General features: G+C 37.4%; 1 protein-coding gene across 5 annotated transcripts in view; it reads left to right on the top strand.

Annotated features, from left to right (window-relative positions):
* The window catches only part of KIAA1328 (KIAA1328 ortholog), a 360,311-nt gene that overhangs the window by 122,744 nt on the left and 215,769 nt on the right, over positions 1-21,798 (top strand). For all 5 annotated transcript variants that reach the window (XM_003406322.4, XM_023543878.2, XM_064294594.1 and 2 more), the window contains exon 6: positions 2,615-2,742. In XM_003406322.4, coding sequence (XP_003406370.1) covers positions 2,615-2,742 — 128 coding nt within the window. The remainder of the gene's footprint in view (positions 1-2,614; positions 2,743-21,798) is intronic.

The raw sequence follows: 21,798 nt of genomic DNA, 5'->3' as shown, positions 1-21,798 counted from the left end.
CATAAAAAGCATTGCCCTTCCTCCACTGTCCAATCACATGTGCATCATTTCCCTTTAAAGCCTCTCCAGAAGCACCTTTAGTCCACATTTCGAGCAACCTTCTGTGGCTGACACCATGGGTATCCTCTAAAATGATAGAGACTTTCTCTTAGGCTCTCTTCACTTCCTTCTGAGCCCTTACCAGGATTGCCGTTGACATCCCTAATTCTACCAACAGTCTCTTCTAGACAATCTAGGCTTTTATTCTTAGACACCTTAAAACTCTTCCAGCCTCTACCCATTTCCAAAACCTCTTCCACATCTTAGGTGTGTGTTGGAGCAGTATCCTGCTCTGCTGGTACCAAATTCTTTCTTAGTTATTTAGTGCTGCTATATAACAGAAATAAATCAAATGCGTGGCTTTAACAAACAGAGATTTATTTCCTCAGTTTAGAAGCCTAGAAGTCTGAATTCAGGGTGCTGGATCTAGGGGAAGGCTTTTTCTGTCAGCTCAGGAGGAGGGTCCTTGTTTCTTCTGAACTGCTCCTTGGCAATCTTCATATGGCTTGGTATCTCTCTTCTCCCGTCTCTGCTTCTCTGGCTTGCTTGTTTAATCTCTTTTATATCTTAAAAGAGATTGATTTAAGACAGACCCTACGCTAATCCTGTCCATTAACGTAACAAAAGAACCTATTTCCAAATGAGATTGTAACCACAGGTATAGAAGTTAGGATTTACAACATGTTTTTTGGGGGGAACACAATTCAATCAGTGGTCCAGCATCATTCTTTTACATGTGACTGCATTTAATTTTATTGTGATAAAATGTGCACAATAGAAATTTGCCATTTTAACCATTTTCAAGTGTATAGTCTCATGGCAGTAATCAATCACACAGTATTTTTTATCCAAATGTTTTAACCATCACCGTTTGTTTCCAGAACTTTGTCATCTCTCCACATAAAAACTCTACACGTCAGTTAGGTGCTCCATATCCATATTCCCACCTCCCCCTTAGCCTTTGATAACTACCAATCTGCTTTTTTTTCTTTATGGATTTGCCTATTCTGGATATTTCATATACATGGAATCATACAATATGTGACTGTTTGTGTCTGGCTTCTTTCACTTAGCGTAATGTTTTCAAGGGTCATATATGTTGTAGCATGTATCAGAACTTCATTTCTCTCTATGGTTGAGCAATATTCCATTGTGTGTACATATATATATATACTACAGTTTGTTTATCCATTCTTCTGTTGATGGACACTTGAATTGTTTCTACCTTTGCGCTATTGTGAATAATGCTAAAGTGAACATTGGTGTACAAGCATCTGTTTAAGTACCTGCTTTCACTTCTTTTGGGTATTGTCATAGATTGAATTGTTTCCCTCCAAAATAGGTATATCAGTTTGACTAGGCCATGATTCTCAGTAATGTGCGATCTTCTACCCTTTTATCATCTGATGTGATTTTCCTATGTGTTATATATCCTATCACTATGATGTTAATGAGTTGAATTAGAGGCAGTTATGTTGATGAGATCTACAAGATTAGATTGTGTCTTAAGGCAATCTCTTTTGAGATACAAAAGATAAATAGATACAGAGAAATTCCTAGACCTAGGGAAGATTGATGACAAGAACCTTCCTCCAGAGCTGACAGAGAGAGAAAGCCTTCCCCTGAAGCTGGCCCCCTGAATTCGGACTTCTAGCCTACTAGACTGTGAGAGAATAAATGTCTGTTTGTTACCATTCACTTGTGGTATTTCTGTTGTAGCAGCGCTAGGTGACTAAGATAGGTATATCCCTTGGAGTGGAATTACTGGTTCATGTGGTAATTCTGTAGTGCTCTGGTGGTACAGTGGTTAAGACTCAGCTGTTAACCAAAAGATTGGCAGTTTGAGTCCACCAGCTGTTCCTTGGATACCCCATGGGGCAGTTCTACTCTGTCCTATAGGGTTGCTATGAGGCAGAATCAACTCGACGGCAACTTTTTTTTTTTTTTTTTTTAATAGTAACGGTATGTTTAACTTTTTAAGGAACCACCCAACTGTTTTCACTGTTTTGTTTTACAATCCCACCAGCACTGGATGAAAGTTTTAATTTCTCCATGTATATGATTTCAAAATATTTCTTCCCATTCTATTGGTTGTCTTTTCATTTTCTTGATGTCATTTGATGCACAAAAGTTTTTCATTTTGATGAAGTTTATTTTTATTTTGTTCCTCATGATTTTGGTTTCATATCTAAGAATCCATTGCCAAATACAAGGTTCCGAAGAATTATCCCTGTGTTTTCTTCTAAGAGTTTTATGGTTTTAGCTCTTATATTTAGTTGATCTATTTTGAGTTAATTTTCATATATGGTCCTTAGATTTGTTTTTATTTATTCAGATTTAAAGATTTGAGAGAGAAATTTAGATAACATTGCTTTTGTCTTTGTGAATTAATTTTTCACGATTCTTTTTGGGATACACGTGCTGTGTTCAAGTGAAGAGTTTACACCCACCTACTCTTTCACCAAATAAGGTTGCGTTTCTTTCCCAATTTTGTTTATTGGAATCTGAAAAGCAGTAATGATAGGTGCAGTATCAATCAGTTTTTGAAGTTTTTTCCCTTAATTTGCAATCTCACCTCTTCAGCTACAATATAGAGAATGCCAAGAACTTTTAAGCCTCTATCAGAAATACCTATCAGAACAGCAGGAGAAGCTCACCATGTCACTCTCAGAACTTGGTGCTGTGAAAATGCAGGAGCAACAGGTAAGCGTCTTTATTCTTAACTGTTCTGTAATGCATCGCAAGATGTCAGAAGAGTCGTTTTCCTTTTCTTTTAATTGTCTCACAGTATATGTCTTAAAACATGTAAATAGAGCATGTGATTGAGTTGGTGTCTTTGACCTCTCTCTTTCCTTTTCCCTTTCCTGTTCCTGGGGCCCAGAAGTCAGGAATGATTACTTAAAGCAGGCCGTGGGTCAGTGGGGAAGTTCCTGGTTGTGTGAAAGCACAGCAGGGATGGTAAAGAGAACTCAGTGTAGTGTTGCTTAATGAGGAAAATCAGATATGCTGCTTTTTACTCAGTGCCCTTATGGAAAACAGTAATAAGCCTTTCCTAACTAATGCTTACTTTTTTTTAGAACAACGAAAGTGAAAATTGGAATATTTTGCATGATTATATATGTATTAATCATGAAAATATATGAGTCTTTATATATAAACATTTATATAAAAAATATACCTGTCATCAAATGGTATTTATTATACCATTAAATGAAAGCACAGAACCCAACCATTTGTGTTATGAAAAAAGATACTTCCTGCTCCCCAACAACTGATATTTGGTATCTTTCTCATATCCATATGAATTTAAATCTTTAAATAGATTAAGATACTCTTTCTATATGAAAACATTGTTGAAAAACTGAGAAGTAGAGTCAAAGTCATTCATAGGAAGTGCCAAAATATGGCACTTCTTATCCTCCCCTTTGAAATGGTATCAGTTCTTAAGATCAGACTTCAGTGTTTTTTGCAACCCTTCTAAAGAACACCATTGCTGTTCAACCTAGAGATAGCTGTCTCAGATGGGTTAAGAGTTTTGGCCAAGGGCACTCCAGCTATGAACCTGAAGTTTGCACATGTGGAAAAGTAATAACTTTTTGAAGTCACAAAATTAAAAAAAAAATGGCCAAAGTATGGCCATTTTTTTGGTCCTTTTTTAATCTAAGTTTTATAAATAACGTTTGATAACTCTGTGTATATAAAAACTAAACTCCCGTAGCCACTAAGGATTGTCCATAAGATTACAAGAAAGGGCTTTTTTTTTTCTTTTTTTAAACTAGCAAAGTTTCTATTACACTTTCTTTGCTTTTCTACTGATAGGTTCAAATGTTCTTCTTGCCTTTTTTTTTTTTTTTTAAGTTTTATAAAAACTCTTTTTGTGGTTGTTAGCCTTTAAACATATAATTTAATAACTTCATAAAAGGAACTTATTCTGCCTTTTAAGTAAAGGGCTCTTTAACCACACACATAGATCAGGTAAGCAGTGACATCAGACCCATCGAGAGGATGCACTGGACATACCCTTCACAGACTCGGACAACCAGTGATTTTGGTCTTGTTCAGTGTAATGTGTTAGGCCCCAGTGCTGCACCCTTTTTATCTGTATTGTGATTTGAAATATTTTATTTTGTTCTGTTTTCTGAAAAGCTAAGTTGTAAAATGAGAGGGAAGAAAGTGGCAGCTTATTTTAATTGTTTATATGAGTTTTCCTTGCCACTTTGGAAACAGGTCAGGTAGTTTTTAATGTAGTCCTTGTTCATCGCTCTTTTGGTCAGGCTAGAGAAAATGGTAGCTTGAATATCATGTTTCTGATGCTTGTTTTTGCATTCCCACCTTGTCCATCTGCATTACATAGTTGTTTGTATACGACATACAACAGAAGGGCAACCCACTTTGCAAGGACATGGGAAGAGAGTGGGAGGGGCCTTTCAATTACCAGTATAAATGTGATCTTACATCCTTAACGATACAGATTGAGAGTCAAGAAATAGTCACCAGGGGACTCTACAAGCATGTAGATAAAGAGGCCTAACTTCTTCTGTTTACTTCTGAAATTGGCAAAAAATAAAACTTTCTTAGGTGTTAGTATTTTATGTTTAAGCTAGTGATTTCTTGGAGGTTTCACTAGAGCCCGATCATAGTTAAAACTGCTTCCCTTAACCTTAACCTTGAGGGGAAAAACTAAAAAAATAACAAGTACTATAATGAAAATATTGGCCAAGTGTATGGAAAGATTATACCCTTAAAAAGAGGACTACTTTTGAATTCTCATTTTGACTTCCTCATGAGAAAATTTTAAAACCATGTTTTCAGGGAGTACTTACTGGTCAAGGTTTGGATTATAGCTTATATGCACTGAACGTGAAACTAAGAATTGAAGGCCACTTATAGCCTCTGCCATTTGAACCTAGACTTGTGGTTGTTGCTGTGAGATACCGTTGAGTCGGTTCTGACTCATAGCGACCCTGTGGACAACAGAATAAAACACTGCCCGGTCCTGTGCCATCCTCACAATCTTTGCTTGAGCCCATTGTTGCAGCCACTGTGTCAATCCATCTCATTGAGGGTCTTCCCCTTTTTCGCTGAACCCCTATTTTACCAAGCATGATGTCCTTCTCCAGGGACTGATCCCTGGATCAGTGTCCAAAGTATGTGAGACATAGTCTTGCCATCCTTGTTTCTTAGGATCATTCTGATTGTACTTCTTCCAAGATAGATTTGTTCTTTCTTTTGGCAGTCCAGAGTATATTCTGTATTCTCCACCAGCACCACAATTCAAAGGCATCAATTCTTCTTTAGTCTTCCTTATTTGTTATCCAGCTTTTGCATGCATATGAGACGATTGAAAACACTACAGCTTGGGTCAGGCACACCTTGGTCCTCAAGGTGACATCTTTGCTCTTCAACACTTTAAAGAGGTCCTTTGCAGCAGATTTACCCAATGCAATGTGTCTTTTGATTTCTTGACTGCCGCTTCCATGGCTGTTGATTGTGGATCCAAGTAAAATGGAATCCTTGACAACCTCAATCTTTTCTCCATTTATCATGATGTTGCTTATTGGTCCACTTATGAGGATTTTTGTTTTCTTTATGTTAAGGTATAATCCATACTGAAGGCTGTGGTCTTTGGTCTTCATCAGTAAGTACCTCAAGTCCTCTTTATTTTTAACAAGCAAGGTTGTATCACCTGCATAATGCAGGTTGTTAATAAGTCTTCCTCCAGTCTTGACGCCCCATTCTTCTTCATATAATCCAGCTTCTTGTATTATTTGTTCAGCATACAGATTGAATAGGTATGATGAAAGGACAAAACCCTGACATACGCCTTTCCTGACTTTAAACCATGCACTCTCCCTTTGTTCTGTTCAAATGACTGCCTCTTGATCCATGTACAGATTCCTTATGAGCACAATTCAGTGTTCCGAATTCCCATCCTCTGCAATGCTATGCATAATTTGTTATGATCCACACAGTCAAATACCTTATCATAGTCAATAAAACACAGGTAAACATCTTTCTGATATTCTCTGCCTTCAGCCAGGATCCATCTGACATCACCAATGTTATCCCTGGTTCCATGTCCTCTTCTAAATCCAGCTTGAACTTCTGGCAGTTCCCTGTCGATATATTGCTGCAGCTGCTTTTGAGTGATCTTCAGCAAAATTTTGCTTGCATGTTATATTAATGATACTGTTCAATAATTTCCACATTCAGTTGAATCACCTTTCTCGGAAATAGGCATAAATATGGATCTCTTCCAGTTGTTGGCCAGGCAGCTGCCTTCCAAATTTCTTGGCATAGACGAGTGAGCACTTCCAGCACTTCCTATTTGTTGAAACATCTCAATTGATATTCCGTCAGTTCCCGGAGCCTTGTTTTTCGCCAGTGCCTTCAGTGCAGCTTGGATTTCTTCCTTTAGTACCATTGGTTCCTGATCATATGTTAACTCCTGAAATGGTTGAACATCGACCAATTCTTTTTGGTATAGTGACTCTGTGTATTCCTTCCATCTTCTTTTGATGCTTCCTGCATCATTTAATATTTTCTCCATAGAATTCTTCAGTATTGCAACTCAAGGCTTGAATTTTTTCTTCAGTTCTTTCAGCTTGAGAAATGCTGAGTTCTCTAGGTTTTTGAACCTAGAGAACAAAAATAAATAAATAAATAAATGAAATAAGTAAATTTCGTTTTGGATACAAAGTAGAGATAGTCACCTTGTTTCCCAAGATGTGTGTGTCTCGTTTGTTCCTTGTGACAGTTTTTTTCTAAACTGAGCAAAGTAAAAGCACCTTCTCTTCTTTCCACGTGGGAAGTGGGTAAATTTAGTCGATAGGCCACTTCTTGGTAGGAAGGGCATCTTTATGAAGACTCTGAACCTGAATGGGGAAACTGTCCTGATTCTCTTTGCCTTCACCTATTTACCCAGTGGTGAAGGTAAGTGTTCTCTTCATGTGCTCACAAATAGACCATGCCCATCTCTGTCATAGCACCTTTCTTCTTTTGTAAAAGTTGTTTCTTCATCCATTTGCCTCATCAAGCTTTTGTGAGAACAGGCATCAATGTTGCTCTTCTGATCTTCTGACCTTATAAAAGGCTTGGTGCAGAAACTTCTCCAGTTTTTCCGTAATTACTTGTACCATGTTTCCCAGTGTAAATCTGAGTTAAAAACTGGCTGTTGTTGTTGTTAGGTGTCATCAAGTTGGTTCCAACACTTAGTGACCCTGTGCACAATAGAACAAAACACTGCCCATTCCTATACCATCCTCAGAATTGTTACTATGCTTGAGCCCATCGTTGCTGCCACTGTGTCAATCCATCTCATCGAGTGTCTTCCTCTTTTTCAATGACCCTCTACTTTACCAAGCATGACGTTCTTCTCCAGGGACTGATCTCTCCTGATAACATGTCTAAAGTATGTGAGACGGAGTGTTGCCATCCTTGCTTCTAAGGATCATTCTGGTTGTACTTCTTCCAAGACAGATTTGTTTGTTCTTTTGGCAGTCCATGGTATATTCAGCATTCTTTGCCAGCACCACAATTTAAAGGTGTCAGTTCTTCCTTATTTATTGTCCTGCTTTCACATGCATTTGAGGTGATTGAAAACTGACCAGGTACCCAAAATATGTTAAAGATAAGTCATTGCTGAGTACATGTTTTAATGCCTCTTGGTGATTTCTGTCACTAGTCTCAATAGTTTATTAAAAGAGCTTTTGTAGTGCTGAGGGCCACAGGGTTTTGGGATCACTTTCTGTTCTGTAATGGTTTTTGTGCATTTGTTTGGTTAAATATGTTTGGTTAACTATCATAATAGGCATATGGTAATAAATCACCTTACCATTTTAATTCTATCTAATTTTATATGTTTTAATATGTATGTGGTGTGGAATATGGGTTTTAATTCTGTAATACTAAGCTATCTTCAAGCTGTAGATACTACTTTGTTATAAGAAGCCCTAGAATTAATTGGCAGTCCAAAAGCTTCACTATACTGTCCAGAGGTATTCTGATTGACAAACCAAATCAAAAAAGGTATCATGCCCTTTGGATGTATGTAATATAATGTCCAGCTGAAATGTGCTACTAAGCTCACAGAAGAAAATTTTGTGGTTTCATAGAATTTATAGGACTAGTCACATTAAGTTTGATACTGGGTTGTGATTTAAGGGAAAAGATTCCGTAATATCAAATATCAATTTTCTTGACATTAGCCTTTCCATATTCAACCTGCATCCTGCAGTGACTCTGATCTCTTCACTTCATTCAGTCCCTTATGCACATATATATGATATATCGATTTATTTGTTTCCAATTATTTGTCACCCTCCCTGTAAGATGATTATGTCTCCCCACCTGTTGCCATGTGATCTTTGTGTCTTCCTGTTGGAGGAGTCCATTTTCCTACCACATTAATGTCAGACAGGTTGGCCAAACCACTGGTTCTGTTCAGTAAACAGAAATTGTATATGGCACGTCCCAGTTTGAAGCTTTAGAGCAATTTCCTTTTTCAGCCATGCTGTTTTCCCTTTACTGTGAAAATGACACATCCCAAATAGGAACTGCTCCTCCGACTTGGATCCTAGAAAGAAAAATGTGGTACAGAGCCTTAGCCAACTTGTATTGTGTGTGAAAAACTTTTGTTGTTGAAAGCTACAAATATATTGAGTCATTTGCTTTAGCTAACCTAGTCTCTCCAATGAAATTAAAAACTTCTTTGTTGACAGGACTGGGTTCTTATTTGTCTTTTTTTTTTTTAATCTCCAAATAAAAAAAATCAAACTCATTGTCTTAAAGTCATTTCTAACTTATAGCAGCCCTGTAGCATCCCTATAGGATAGAGTAGAACTGCCCCATAGGGTTTCCAAGGAGCAACTGGTGGATCTGAACTGCTGACCTTTTGGGTAGCAGCCAAATGCTTAACCACTGTACCACCAGGGCTCCATTTTTTATCTGCACTCACCCACATTTGAGAATTTCCTTCTGTAGCATATAGTTTCCTCAGTATTCTCAGTTCTGAAGTGGATATAATAATACCTACCTCATGGAGTTGTTATGAAGGTTAGATGAAGTTATGTATTAAATAAGATCCAGAAGTTTGCACTATGTGCAGACCCTGGGGTTAAGAAGCTTACTCACTAGATAATTTGTTTTTTCTGCCCCTTCAACACACACACACAGCTTAAAACATTCATTAAACATTTGTGTCTTGGGGATCAAACTTCTAGAATGTCAAAGTGAGGAGTCTGGCAAATCGTTTTTCCAAAACACTGCTACAGCTAGACAAATTTGTCAAAAGTAACGATTTCAAGAGACTGGAAATCAACCAAAGGCATACAACAAATTGAAAAGCCATCTGTTCAAGGAAAACAACTGAACCTTAGGTAAGAAGAGAAGGGAGCCTGTGGTGTTTTTGCCTGGGACTGCTTCCATTCCGACCTCCATCTCTATTCATGCATTAGTTCCACCAAGGCAGAGTAAGCTGTAAAAAGTAACAAGTTCACTGCAAAGGGAGATCATTTCATTTGGAGCAGAGCACAGAGATAACCCGTTTCCCCTAAGCACTGTCTAAGAAAGTACTGATCTTGGCAAGAAGCGGATAGCCAGCGTCACAGCTGGCTTGAGATTGCCATCTGGTCAGGGCAGGCATCATATTAGCATGCTAGCCATAAATGTCATAGGGAGATTAGGGGAATGAGACAGTCGTACTGGGCTTCATAAGCGTCCACATATTTTTGGCTTTCTAGAAGGCTTCATGCATGCTTAGGGCTGCACACACATGCAGGAGGGACCAGAGAGTACGCTAACCACATAAAATCCCTGGTTTAATGTGAGTTCTAGCGCACACAGAAAGAAGATAAGAGACGGCCTGATGGAAAATAAAAACTGAAGCAAGTGTGTGAACTGTCTGAACTTTGAATGTATTCTCCACCCAACACTCTCTTCTCTAATCAGCAGAGAGTGAAAGGTTTACTAGTTCACGTGTTTGAGCACTGCCTCTGTCCAAACATCAGCTGACCAATAAACTATGCAGGAGTGGCCCATAAGAAGCCAGTCTTAAAAAAAAATTAAGATTAAAAAATAAAAAGAATTAAAGAAGAAAGCTTAGCAGGAAAATTAGTGGCCACACACCATGGGGAAGATAGTCTCCACAGAATTAGTCCAGACAAGTCACTAAACAAACAAAAAACAGCATCAACAACAATCCAGGGAGGGGAATCAGAATCCAAAGTTATTACAGTATATTATTTCAAACCTCCAGTTATCAAGAGCAACAACAAAAATGTTTAAAAAAAAAATAGGAAAGGGTAGCCTGATGAGTTCAGATGTTGGATTTACAAAGACTCCAAAGTAAGCATTATAAATATGGTCAAAGAACTAAAGAAAGCCATCTTAAAGAATTAGAGGAAAGTGTGACAATAATAGTTCACCAAATAGAAAATTTCAATAAAGAGATAGAAGTTTAAAAAAAAAAAAAAGACCTTATGCAAATACTGGAGTTGAAAGTACAATAAATGAAATGAAAAATTCATTGGAGGGGTCAACAGCGCATTGGAGATTGCATATTTGAGTTTGCACATCAATATCTAGTCATCAATACCTGGTTATCGACTTCAAGAAATTTTTTATACTGGTAGGTTATAGATTCAAAATGCAATGTGAAAAGTGTTAAACTGATGATGTAATATTAATTTCACCACACTGTGTGTGTTCTCTGCATTAGATATGATTGGGACACAATAGTTAAAGTATATTCATGGTCATTCTTTTTGGGATCAAGGTCCTTTGCCCTTGTATCTTACTATTTGACATTAGTTCTCAGTCCTAGGCCTCAGAAAGCTATTTATTTTGTTCATTTATTTCAAGTGTATTTTGGCATTAAGGCTGTACCAAGTGTCATAGGGTTTCATGTGGTAAGAAAGAGATTCTAGTATTAAGAAGATTATCTCAGCCAAAGTATGAGTGAATTTTCTCTCCCAAAGTCATGATTTAGAAGCATGTCTCTATGGTCAGTGTTCTGATTCTTGGGTTGACAGTAATAACACAAATAGTCATGTTAGTGATACTGGATTTTTCAGAGTTAGCATCTACCTGCTGAGATGAGAAGTGTGAATGCAGAGGAGAAAGAACTCGGCCATTTTTTCATATTACATTGATACAGTCACTGCTATCCATTGGTACCCTTCAAAGGTAAGCTGTTGATCAAAGGACCAAGGTACCAGCTGGTAAAAGTCCTAAATACCTTGTTCCCCATTCTGGATGAGAATACTGGCATTTATGTATTGGTCATTACTGACAAAGCAGTTTGACCAGTATCCTTCAGATAAACAGTGATATCTCAGAAAATGTAGTATTTAATTGTGCTTTTTATTTGTAGAGTCAAAACTTCTTATAACTTCCTTCCTTCAAATGTCTTTTTTAGTTAGATTAAGTTTAAAACACTTCTGCAGTCTGATGTTTATAGTCCTTATTACTCAGTGCCACCAACCATCTGTCGGTTTGTCATGCTATGGTGATTTTTATATTGCTACAATGTTGGAAGCTATGTCATTAGTATTTCAAATAACCAGCAAGGTTACCCATGATGGACAGGTTTCAGTGAAGCATCTAGACTAAGACAGACTAGGAAGAAAGGCCTGGCGATCTGCTTCCAAAAATTAGACAATGAAAACCTTATGGATAGCAACAGAACATTGTCTTATAAAGTGCTGGAAGATGAGCCCCTTATGTTGGAAGGCACTCAAAATACTACTGGAGAAGAGCTCCCTTGTCAAAGTACCGTTGACTTTCAGGACCATCATTTGCTGATGCGGCACAACTCAAAATGAGAAGCAGCAGCTGCAAACATCCATTAGTAATGGGATGTACTAATCAAAGAAAATTGGAAGGCAACAAAAAAGAAATGGAACATTTGAAGTTCAATATTGTAGGCACTGGTATTTGGAATCCAAATGCATTTTGAATCCAACAATCATATGGTCTGCTATGCCAGGAACAACAAATTGAAGAGGAATGGTGTAGCATTCGTCATTAAAAGGGAAATTTCAATGTCTGTCCTAAAATATAACACGATCAGTGATAGGTTATATCAAACACCTACAAAGAAGACCAGTTAATTTGATGGGCTATTGTTCGAAATCATGCACCAAACACAAATGTGGAAGATGAAGAATTTGAAGACTTTTATGAACTGCTGCAATCTGAAATTGAACAAACATATAAAAAAAAAATGCATTACTGTAATTACTGGTGATTGGAACGTAAAAGTTAGAAACAAAGAGGAAAGATCAGTAGTTGGAAAATATGACCTTAGTGATAGAAACAATGCCAGAGATCATATGATAGAATTCTGTAAGACCAGTGATTTATTCATCAGAAGTACTTTTTTCCAACAACACAATCAATGATTATACACATGGAGCTAACTGGACCAATCACACAGGAATCAAATGAACTATATCTGTGGAAAGAGATGACGGAGAAGCTCAATATCATCAGTCAAGGCAAAGCCAGTGGCTGGCTACAAAACAGACCATCAGTTCCGCAGGTGCAAGTTCAAGTTGAAGCTGAAGAAAATCAGATCAAGTCCACAAGAGCCAAGGACAACCTTGAATATATCCAACCTGAATTTAGAGACCTTCTCAAGAATAGATTTGACACACTGAACACTAATGACCAAAGCCCAGAAGCATTGTGGGAAGACATCAAGGCTATCATACATGAAGAAAATGCAAGGTCATAAAAAAGACAGGAAAGAAGGAAAAGACCAAAATGGATCTCAGGAGAGGCTCTGAAATTTACTATAAAGTGCAGAGTAGCTAAAGTGAATGGAAGAAATGATGAAGTAAAAGAATTGATTTCAAAGGAATGCTGGAGAAGATAAAATAAAGTGTTATAATGAAATGTGCAAAGACCTGGAGTTAGAAAAAGGGAAGAACATGATTGGTATTTATCAAGCTGAAAGAACTGAAGAGAAAATTCAAAGCCTTGAGTTCTATTACTGATGGATTCTATGGGCAAAAAATTGAATGATGCAGGAAACATCAAAAGAAGATGGAAAGAATACACAGAGTCACTGTACCGAAAAAAATTGGTTGATGTTCAGCTGTTTCAGGAGGTGGCATATTATGAAGAAGCAGTGGTACCGAAGAAAGAAGTTGTTAAGCACATGTGGGACATTCTTCAGAATAGACCATCTGTTAGACTACAAAACAAGGCTCAATAAACTTACAAGGTTTGAAATCATGTAAAGAGTATTCTCTGACAACAATGGAATAAAACTAAAAATATTGAACAATTGAAGAAACTTTTGGAAATGCATTAATATGTAAAGCTTAAACAACACACTCCTATATGATCCATGGGTTTAAGAAGAAATCAGAAGAGAAATTAGCGAATACTTTGAGATGAATAGAAATGAAAACACAATATGCAAAACATGAAATCCAGCTAAGCAGTGCTTACAGGGAAATTTATAGTTGTAAATATGTATATTAAAAATGAAGAAAGATTTCTAATTAATAAGCTAGTCCCATCTCATGAAACTAGAAAAAATAGACCAAACTAAACACAGAGTCAACGCAGGGGAGGATATAATAAAAACCAGGAAGAAATGAATGAAATAGAAAACATTGCAGAAAATTGTTGTGTGTGGTTATGTTGACTCTGATTCATAGCTACCCTACATGATGAAGTAGTACTGCCTCATAGGGCTTCCAAGGCTGTAATTTTTACAGGAGCAGATTGCCAGGTCTTTTGTCCTGTGGAGCATCTGGTGGGTTTGAACCACTAGCCTTTTGGTTAGCAACTGAGCACTTAACCATGTGCCACTAGGAGTCCTTACAGAAAATTAACAAAACCAAAAGTTGCTTCTTTCAAAAGATCAATGAAATTGACAAACCTTTAGTTAGCCTGAGCAAGAAAAAGAGAGAGAACACTCAAATGGCTAAAATAAGGAATGGAAGAGGGGACATTACTACTGATCATATAAAAATAAAAAAGTTTATGAGGAGATACTGTAAACAATTGTATAAGGGCAAATTTTAAAATCTAGTGAAATGAACAAATTCTCAGAAAGACACAGACTACTAAAACTGACTCAAGGAAAAATTAAAAAGTTCGGTAGACCTGTAACAAGGGAAGGGACTGATTTAGTAATCAAAAAAAATCATCCCATAAAGAAGAGCTCAGGACCAGATGCCTTCGCTGAGGAATTATACAAAACCTTTAAAGAAGAGTTAACGCCAATCTCTCACAAAATATTTGTAAAAATAGAAGAGGAAGAAACACTTACCAACTCATTCTAGGAAGCCAGTATTACCCTGATACTAAAACCAGACAAAATTATCACAAGAAAAGAAAACTACAGACCAATATTTCTTATGAAAATAGAAAAAAAAAAAAATTCTCAACAATAATACTAGTAAGCCAAATCCAGTAACCAAGTGGAGTTCACCTCAGGAATGCAAGGTTGGTTTAAGATCCAAAAATCAATTAACGTGATACGTCATATCAAGAGAATAAAGGACAAAAGCCACAGGATTGTCTTAGTAGATGCAGAAAATGCATTTTACAAAATCCAGCCCTTTCATGATAAATACTCAACTTGGAATGAAGAGAACTTCTTCAACTTGATAAAGACCATCTAACCAAAAACTCACAGATAGCATCATACTTAGTGGTGAAAGACTAAATATTATGAATGATGATGCTGTGTACAAGATCAATATATAAATTCAATTGTATTTCTATACATTAGCAATGAGCAGTCTGAAAATGAAATAGTATCTAAAAGGTAGAAACAACCCAAATGTCCATCAATTGATTAATGTATAAACAAAATGTGGTATATTCATACAATGCTGTATTCAGTAATAAAAAGGAATGAAGTACTGATACATGCTAAACATGGATGAATCTTGAAAATATCTCATTTGAAATAAACTAGACACAAAAGGCTACATATTGTATGATTCTATTTCTATGGAATGTCCAAAGTAGTCAAATCCGTAGATGCAGAAAGTAAATCAGTGGTTGCCAGAGACTCAAATTAGGAAGACGGAAGAAGAATTGATGCCTTTGAATTATGGTGTTGTTAAAGAATATTGAGTGTACCACAGACCGCCAGAAGAACGAACAAATCTGTCTTGGAAAAAGTACAGCCGGAGTGCTCCTAAGAAGCAAGGATAGCAAGACTTCATCTCATGTAGTTTGGACATGTTATCAGGAGGGACCAGTCCCTGAAGAAGGACATCATGCTTGGTAAAGTAGAGGGTCAGCGAAAAAGAGGAAGACCCTTAATGAGATGGGTTGTCACAGTGGCTGCAACAATAGGCTCAAACATCACAATGGTTGTGTGCATGGTGCAGGACTGGGCAGTGTTGAGTTCTGTTGTACATAGGGTCGCTATGAGTCGGAACCAACTTGATGGCACCGCACAACAACAGAGACTGGAAATGTGAGGGAATGGGGAGTGACTGCTAATGGGTATGGTGTTTCTTTTGTGGGTAATGGATACACAATTTTGTGAATATGCTAATAACCTCTGAATTATACCTTTAAACGGTCAATTTTATGTTACATGAATTTTATGTCAATAAAATATTGTATGAGAAAAACTAAATCATATCGAGAGCAGTTCTGATTTTAGCCTTGATGCCGTGACTGTCAACGTCCCTGGTCTCTTGCTCTGCTTTTTAAAACCAAATCTTCTGGCCAAATCTAACTTATTATTTTAACATAATAGAGTCCACACCTTTATTTATTTTTTTGAATGTTCTTTGTTTCATATTTATCACACACTTACCATTTGAAGATCGTACTCGTCTTTTTGAAATCTTTAAGGAATATTTACTGATGCCTGTTTGGCTGAATCTAGTATGAGTGAAGATTAAAGAGAGCTCTGAAGAAGGAAGATACAATTTAAAGATTGTTTAAGTCACTACATAGATTTAATTGTTTTTAGACTGTGCAAACGGGAGGATCTGTGAAACAATTTTAATTCCTTTCTTGGAAGACAGTGATATGAATTCAGTAACTGGCTTTAATCAGCATCTATTCAAGGTTAATATCTTATGATTCCCTGAGTTTTATTATCTTTTTAAGTATGCAGCTCCTTTACAATAAATGCATTACCTTGAAGCTGAATAGAAATTTGTTTATCTTCCACTAACTCATATAAAGCAGATTTAATTAAGTAAATACTAAAATGGGCTTTAAAATAGACTCACATAGATGTGAATCTTTTGGGCAGCTCTTGTTCAAAGCAACGGAAGTGATATTCTCTACAATAGTCTTCCTCCTTAATGTTAATGTAAAATATAATTTGAATTAAAATGTTAAATCTTTTCTAAAAGACATTATTTTGGATAGTTTCTCCACATGTACCCTACTGCGTTTGCTGTTTCAAGAGGCTTTATACCAAGATGTAAAGAAAATTGCCTGTGTTCTAGATTTCTAGATGATCAGGCCTGACCTAAGTATTCAATTCCTGTATCACTGCCATATCAAAGAGTCGAATGCATCCAGTTCATCTGGGAAGCATGAGACAGGTGCAGTTGTAGAACTATTATTTCTAAAGTTTTGATAGGGCTTATCATCAGGAGGAGAGTAAAACATGCCTTACATTTTGGATTTTTTTGTTATTCGCTCAGTGTATTCTTTCTGTCCTTTCTCCTGTATAGTCAGCCACAGAATTATCCAGGCTTCCTCACTGATGCAATCCCCTTTTCCTCCCCTTCTCCCATCTAATGTCAGTCTCCCTTTAGTTGTCATTTAGTCCCTGTTTGTTAGTCCCATTCTCTGGACCAGTTGCTTCACATAGCATTTAAATTTGCTCATGTCTTTCCCAATAAAGTGAAAAAACCAATTACTTTGACCCCACTTCCCTCTCATACCTGTCATACCGAAAGCCACTTGGCCCTTCTTTTCTTACCCAGACTTCTCAAAAACATTGTCATAATTTGTCTCCATTTCTTTACCTCTCATTCAGTTCTCCATGTACTACAACCTCGTATCTGTCTTTACCCCTTCAATTTATCAGTTTTCAGCAAGGTCATTTGTGACCTCCAATTGGTAAATCAGATGGTCACCTTTTAGGCATGTGGGGCTTACTCCTTCCTGCCTGCTTATGTTTCCTGTGCACATCACCTCAGCAACACTTCATCCTTGCCGTGAGGGTTCCTTTGTGTAGCAGCAGCTGAATCTTTCAGAAGCAGCCTCATCAAGCTTCCTTCAGGCACAACAGCACTAACTAGCAGCCGCCTCTCTCTACGAGGTCCTATTCTAAGCATTTTACGTAAAAGATTTTACTTATTTTTCCCCACAAATGTGTGAGGCATGTAATCATCATCGTCATCCCACAGCCAGTCAATGGCAGATATGAGCTTTAAATCCATCGCCAAATAACTTTAAAGGCAGCACTCCTTAGCCGCTAAGGGACTCTACCAGTTAATAAGCTGTCGTTTCTCAGCTGCAAACCAACCTTTCTGCACTTCGCTCTGTGATATGGGAGCTGGGACTCTGTGGCCCTCATTCTGTTTTCCAGCTGGTATCTATTGGAAGGAGATTGCAGGGTTGCCGAAGAGAGAAAAGATATGTTCCTGCTTGTCCGCTTGTGGTTCCGTGAGCATCACCCCAACAGTGTGCCTTCACTCCCAGCAGTGGCATTTCCTTCCCTGGGCTGCAGTTGGATCCAGTTTGCAGGTTTTCCAACCCTTGCAGACCCACCCTCACTGTGCCCCAGGTATACCGGGCCCTCTGGTGAGCTCAGACAGGCAGTGCCTCCACCTCAGAAGTTTGAGTTTCAGCTTCCTGGAGCCCTTCTCCAAACGTCTAAATTTAAAATTTCCCATCTCTTTCCTTTGACTCATTAACTTTAGGAATTCTTCCTGTAGTTGCTACCTAAGTGATTTATTAGAGTTCTCTTCTTATCCATTTAGTGATCCAGTTAAGAGTTCTTTATGTAAAATTCTCTTGGTTAAAATAACTGGTGTGGTTTCTATGTCTTTCCCAGATCCTGACCAATATACATACCCACATGTGTTTTCAATGGCTTTTATTAGGACGTTTGTGTTTAAATATATTTAAACAAGAGAATTTGTTTAAAAATTACCCATTATGATTTATTCATATTCTTACATGTATGATGATCATTTAGTCTAAAGTAACTGTGCTTTAGATTCCATTTATGTGAATTTTGAAGTCTGATATCTTTACACTGTAATATGTAAGTCGAGTTCCTCACTCCGTGCCTTCCTAGAATCTTTCTTTTATTTACTTCATTTCTTTGCAGCATATGCATAAAATTTTTATTCTATCTTATTCATAGTTTTCTGAGTTTGGGAAATAGGTGTTTCCTATAGGGTCTTTTTTTTTATAGGGTCACTATGAGTTGGAATCAACTCCACAGCAACGGGTTTGGGTTTTTTTTGTTTGTTTTTATAGGATTGTATATTTTTTAATGGTTTATTCTTTTCACTCATTTAGCATCTGACATTATATGGCCTTTAGTAAATGTTCATTACATGCTTATTGAGTACAGCTCACCTTGGTCCCGCCCCTTTAGATTTCTTATTTGATATTCAACCTAAAAGGTATCAAGCATTCAGATTTAATAGGTTGGGAATAGTCCTACTTTCAAAATGCAGAAGAACAAGTATAGTATGCTACATTTTGTATAAGGAAGAAGAGAACGTGAAAAAACATACACCCATACATCTGCTTATCATTACAAAAGGAGACATAGAAATGATAAACTGGAAAACAGTAAAGTTGGTTTACAAGGGGTGGGGCAGAAGGGATGTGAGAAGGAGTAACAAACACCTCACTAAGTATACTTTCTTTGTATACTTTTCACGTTTGAAAGCATGTTAATATTCTGCATATTCAAAATATAAAATAAAGTCATTCAGAATGGGAAAGAAATCCAAAACTGAAAGCAAAGTGAAACAAATGAACCCAACTATATTTGGACACTGAAGAGAACAAAAAGAAATACTAATCCAAGTAATTTTTTGCCTTAGTTATCTAGTACTGCTATAACAGAAATACCACAAGTGGGTGGCTTTAATGAACGTAAGTTTATTTTCTTACAGTTTAGGAGGCTAGATGTCCTAATTCAGGGTACCATCTCTAGGAGAAAGCTCTCTGCCTGTCTGCCATGGGGGAAAGTCCTTGTCCTCTTTTCAGCTTCTATTCCTTGGCTCCTTGGTGATCTTCATGCAGCAAGGTATCTATCTTCCCCTGTCTCTGCTTGCTTCTTCTGTGCCTGATCTGCTTTTTATGTCTCAAAAAGTGTGATTGGCCTAAGACAGGCCCCACACGAACACTTCCCCACCAACATGACAAAGAAGACCCATTCCCAAATGGGATTATAACCACAGGTATAAGGATTAGAATTTACAACACATATTTTTAGGGGACACATAATTCAATCTGTAACACTTATGAACACAATATTTGACTCTATATCTGTAGTAGTTTTCTATTGCTGCATAACAAATTACCCCAAAATTTAGTGACTTCAAACAACAAATGTTTATCATGTAACAGTTTCTGTAGATCAGGAATGTGAGTGTGGTTTAGCTGGGTGCTTCTGGCTCAAAGTTTCTCATGAGGTTACATTCAGGGTGTTGGTCAGGGCTCTAGTCTCATCTGAAAGTTCAACTCAGGAAGTTTATCTGCTTCCAAGCTCACGCATGTGATCATTGTCAGGATTCAGTTTCCCCGGTACTGTTGGAATGTGGAGGAAAGGGGCTGCCGTAATAGAGGGAGGGGGACTATTGCAACAGGTAGCTACCTGTCAAAAGTTAGGCAAAAAAGCTTGTTTTTTTTTAGTATTGTTATTGTTAACAACAATGGAGTTGGCCTCATGGTGACCCCATACACAGGGAATCTCAGGAGTAAAGGCTTTGTTTGTGGGTAAGTGAGGTGAAAGGTGGCAGGACCTGATTGTAGATCATCCTGTTTTCTGCAAGGGACTTTTAAGGAAGGACTGTGTTTTGACTCAGGCTGAGAGTGGGCTAAATTTCAGGGGCATGGAGGAAGGAGAGACTCTTCACCAAAGATTGATTCACTAGCATTTTGTTCTGGTTGATCAGTGGGGACAAGTAGTTCGCCTGCTCATTTATGAGGCAGAGAATGGGAATTTGGAGGGTCTGCGTCTGGCCTTGCCATAGATAAATGGGTGGGGGGAGCATCCTTTAGTCTTATCTAAGTCATGGGGAAGGGTAGTTCTTTGCAGTAAGCCTTTCCAGAACACAAAGAATGGGGGAATTTCTTAACCTGTTTTTCAAGATCACAGGACTCAGGTAAAATTCAACATGGTCAGTTTCCATATTGACTATTTCAAGAGACATGACTGATCATGGTTAGGCTCGTTAGCTCAGGTGAGATCTGTTCTTTTAGGAAGAATTTGTGATAATATTTCATATGTTTTTACTGTTTCCCTAGAAGAGGATTTCACAGGTTATTCTTTGTTAATCTTTTTAGAAATTTAAAACACATTGGAGCTGTTGTTAGGAGCCATTTATGTTACTGTCACAGATAAAAGTCCGTTAAAATACCATTTAAAAAAAGAAACTGTTGCTAAATAATAGTGAACCAAACCAAATGAAATTTTCAATATAATCAAAATAAGATGTAATTATTGCATGCCTGTTTTTTTTACAGATTATAACATTAACCATCTAAAACCCAAAGTAGATACAGAACTCTTCACCAAGTGACTTACTGTGATTAAGAAGGCGTGATGGATATATGGGGAGTAGAAGGAGAAAGGTGGGGAGGAGGGGTGGGTAGCTGGATGAATGGATAAGAAAACAATGCAGGATATTCTGTTCTAAATGTCACTAGAGTGGCATATTAAGTCTCTTTTGTCAGACTTGTGAATAGATTTGATGTTATCTAAGGTTCCTTCCAGCTCTAACTTTTGTGATGCTAAATCTTAAGAATAATACTGAGCATAGGAAAATCTCTCAGAGTGGAGCAGTCAGATTAATTTAGGATTTGGAGTTCAGTGTTTGACTTATGTTATATGATCTTAATCTCCCAAACCATATGAATGATTTCTGTTTGCTAAGTGAATTTATTTCGTTTCAAATGGAGTATTGATTAAAACAAAGCTCCGATAAACACTCCCTGGAGTGTGGTATGTTCCTGGTTACGTAAACAACTTTTTAAAAGAATAATCAGTTATGCTTTTTAATGAGTCATATATAAATATGCAATTTATGGAGGCCACATGTTAAGAGAATAAGAAGAAGTATAAACATAAATGATAATGTGTGTGTCTCCCCAGATGCTGCACTGATTAGCACTGTTGGGTAGATAGGGCCGTTTGTTCCTAGCTCTTTCACTGTGTATCACTAAAGACCTTTCAGTGACATGGGGAGGTAATGCTGGTTAGTTGGTTAGCTAACCAGTTGTTCTTCCATACTAAGTCAAGGTACTAACTTCTTAAATTTAATGATCTGTTGATTTATCAATCTTTTGCTCTGTTTAGCTTGCTTACAGCTTTGCACAGTGCAGAGTTCTCAAAACGATGCCAAAGGTTATCTCTTCCACTTTGAAAATGTGTAGGCTAAAACATTGTGCTCTTTTGGGGCATGAAATAAGCGTGTGATGGAAGCTTTCCTGCCTGACTGACTGACTGCTGTTTCTCCCCCTACACTCACTATGTTACACAAATGAATCTTGGTACTTTCTCATAGATGAGGACCTACTAACTAGAACTGTATACTACTTTCATCTCACTTTTTTTTTCTT

Source organism: Loxodonta africana, chromosome 11 (genome assembly GCF_030014295.1).
Source record: "Loxodonta africana isolate mLoxAfr1 chromosome 11, mLoxAfr1.hap2, whole genome shotgun sequence".
Taxonomy (NCBI): domain Eukaryota; kingdom Metazoa; phylum Chordata; class Mammalia; order Proboscidea; family Elephantidae; genus Loxodonta; species Loxodonta africana.
The sequence above is the reverse complement of the archived record's forward strand: the minus strand, read 5'-3'. Positions and strand labels throughout refer to the sequence as shown.